At 47.8% G+C, this 2,844-nt stretch overlaps 1 protein-coding gene across 1 annotated transcript; it reads left to right on the top strand.

The window, feature by feature from the left end:
- The first annotated feature begins 566 nt into the window (after positions 1 to 566).
- Positions 567 to 2,220, top strand: LOC135564580 (uncharacterized protein K02A2.6-like). The gene has a single exon (XM_065009940.1). The coding sequence runs from the start codon at positions 567 to 569 to the stop codon at positions 1,821 to 1,823; it is 1,257 nt and encodes a 418-aa protein (XP_064866012.1). The 3' UTR covers positions 1,824 to 2,220.
- The last annotated feature ends 624 nt before the right edge of the window (positions 2,221 to 2,844 follow it).

Genomic DNA, 2,844 nt, shown 5'->3' with positions numbered 1-2,844 from the left:
AGTCAGAACAGTATCTGACCATCAATACACACAAGGGGCTATTCAGATTCAATCGCTTGGCCTATGGAATCTCGACAGCTCCAGCGATATTCCAACAAACAATAGATCAGATCTTGGACGGTATAGACGATGTTGTGTGCTTCATGGACGACGTCCCCGTGTCAGCACCAACCATTGGAGAGCACCTTGTAGTGCTGGACAAAGTGATATCAAGACTGGAGAAATACGGAGTGAGAATGAAACGCAGCAAGTGTGAGTTCCTCCAGGACTCAGTGGAGTATCTCGGATACAAGATTGATGCACAAGGCCTGCACCCAACCAACAGCAAGGTGTAAGCAATCGTAAACGCTCCAGCACCCACAAATATCTCAGAGCTGAGGTCATTTTTGGGGCTCCTGAACTATTACGGAAAGTTTGTGGCAAACTTGTCCACATTGTTGCATCCGCTTCACCAACTGCTGCAGGCCGATACAAAGTGGAATTGGTCCCCATAATGCGAAGAAGCATTCAAGACTTGCAAACAGCGTCTGCTAAAGAGCAAGTGGCTTGCCCACTATAACACAGAGATGAAGCTGAGACTCGCGTGTGATGCCTCTCCATACGGAGTAGGAGCCGTCATCTCACATGTTCTACCGTCAGGTGAAGAACACCCTATTGCATTTGCATCACGGACTCTGTCACCAAGTGAGAAAAATTATGCTCAAATTGAGAAGGAAGCCCTGAGCATAATATTTGGAGTGAAGAAGTTTCACAAATACCTCTACGGAAGGAAGTTCCAACTGCTGACAGATCACAAGCCTCTGTTGGCCATCCTTGGACCAAAATCAGCTATACCAACCCTTGCGGCACTTCGAATGCAACGTTGGGCTCTGATATTGTTAGCCTACGACTACGAGATTGAGTACAGACGATCCACTGATCACGCAAATGCCGATGCACTATCGAGACTACCGTGCAATAGTGACTCCGACAGTGAAGATGATAGAGCAGTCTTCCAGATCTCTCTCATTGATGAACTGCCCATATCTGCTTCTGACATAGCAGAGGAAACAAGGAAAGACCCAGTGCTTTCCAAAGTCTTGGACTTAACATTAGGAGGTTGGCCAACCTTCGTAAATGACGATAACCTTCGTCCATTCATCGACAAGAAAGACCAGTTGTCCACTGATCAAGGGTGTGTTCTGTGGGGATCAAGGGTGGTGGTACCTCACAAATTCCAGAGGAGACTGCTATCTGACCTGCATGAGGGACATCCAGGGATCACTCGAATGAAAGCACTCGCTCGCAGTTATCTGTGGTGGCCTGGACTGGATCAGGACATTCAACAGCATGTAGGCCACTGCTCACCTTGTGAAGCTGTTCACAACAAGCCTGCTGCTGCACCTCTTCATCCATGGTCCTGGGCTGCTACACCTTGGGAACGCATCCATGTGGATTACGCCGAAATTGACAAGCAACATTTCCTTGTTGTCGTCGATGTCCATTCCAAGTGGATGGAAATGTTCCCTACTCAACTGACCACAGCTGAGAAGACCATCAATCTTCTCAGACACCTGTTTGCATCCTTTGGACTAGTCAAGGAGCTCGTATCGGACAATGGCCCTCCGTTCACGTCAAACGATTTTGAAATGTTTCTCAAGAACAATGGGGTAAGGCACATCCTGTCACCACCTTACCATCCGGCATCAAACGGAGCAGCGGAGAGAGCCGTGCAAACCTTTAAGAAGGCCTGGACTAGACTCGAGGTTCAGTCTGTGCCCATCCACCAAAGGCTTCCCCGGTTCCTGTTTACTTACCGTAACACCCCACACACAGTAACGTAATGTACACCAGCTGAACTGTTTCTGAAACGCCAACCACGTACCCGCCTGACATTGTTGAAACCAGACTTGTCAAGCACTGTGGCAAAGCACCAGCTACAGCAGAAGAAAGCTCATGACAGACACTCAAAGACTGTCAGAGAATTCAAAGAGGAAGAGAGGGTGATGGTATGTGATTTCAGACACCCCAAGCGCCTGTGGAACTCAGGTGTGATCTTGCAACGCAGAGGACCTTTGACTTACCAAGTCCAAATTGGTCATCGCCAGGTCAACATTCATGTGGATCATCTGCTACGGTCCAACGCCCCAGCAGAGACATGCCGAGAGAACAAGAACAATAACGACCCCCAGGACTATTCTCCTGACTGTGGACGTACAGGAGAGACAGAGCCTGACCTTCCACCCGAACCTTGCCCACCACAGGAAGCCCAGGAGGAGCGGAGATATCATATTCGACAGCGAAGGGCACCTCAAAAGCTTGACCTGTGAGTTGAGCTGGTTAAGGAGGTAACGGACAGTAAAACAAACACTTTAATATGTCCTAGATAAAAGGAAAGAAAAATGACATTACCTGGGTTAGTTATTAGGACACAAACTCCATCTTCGGGGCAGAATAATCCCCTGGATTTGTGCTGGGCTCTGAAAAGTCTGCTTCAACCCAGTAGTTGAAAAATGTCTAAGAATGCATTGTTCAGATATTGCATTAGTGGTTACCTAACATATTTACCTTGTTCTCTGGGGGTTAAACACTATGGGGGAGGAGTGTAGTATCTGGGATCTACATCTGTTTATATTAGTTACTGTGCTGTTACTAAGCAGTAATGCATTACGGCAGTGTTACGTTACTACACCTAATAGGAAATGCACATGCGCACTGGAATGCTGCGAACTGTGGAGCACGAGGGGTTTTTGACTAAACGACAACTAACTGTACTCCCGTCTCCTGCCTGGTCATTTCTCCACAACGCAAATATTACACAGGGGTGCGTGCTCAGTCCACTCCTGTACTCCCTGTTCACTCATG

Source organism: Oncorhynchus nerka, linkage group LG25 (assembly GCF_034236695.1).
Source record: "Oncorhynchus nerka isolate Pitt River linkage group LG25, Oner_Uvic_2.0, whole genome shotgun sequence".
Lineage (NCBI taxonomy): Eukaryota > Metazoa > Chordata > Actinopteri > Salmoniformes > Salmonidae > Oncorhynchus > Oncorhynchus nerka.
The sequence above is the reverse complement of the archived record's forward strand: the minus strand, read 5'-3'. Positions and strand labels throughout refer to the sequence as shown.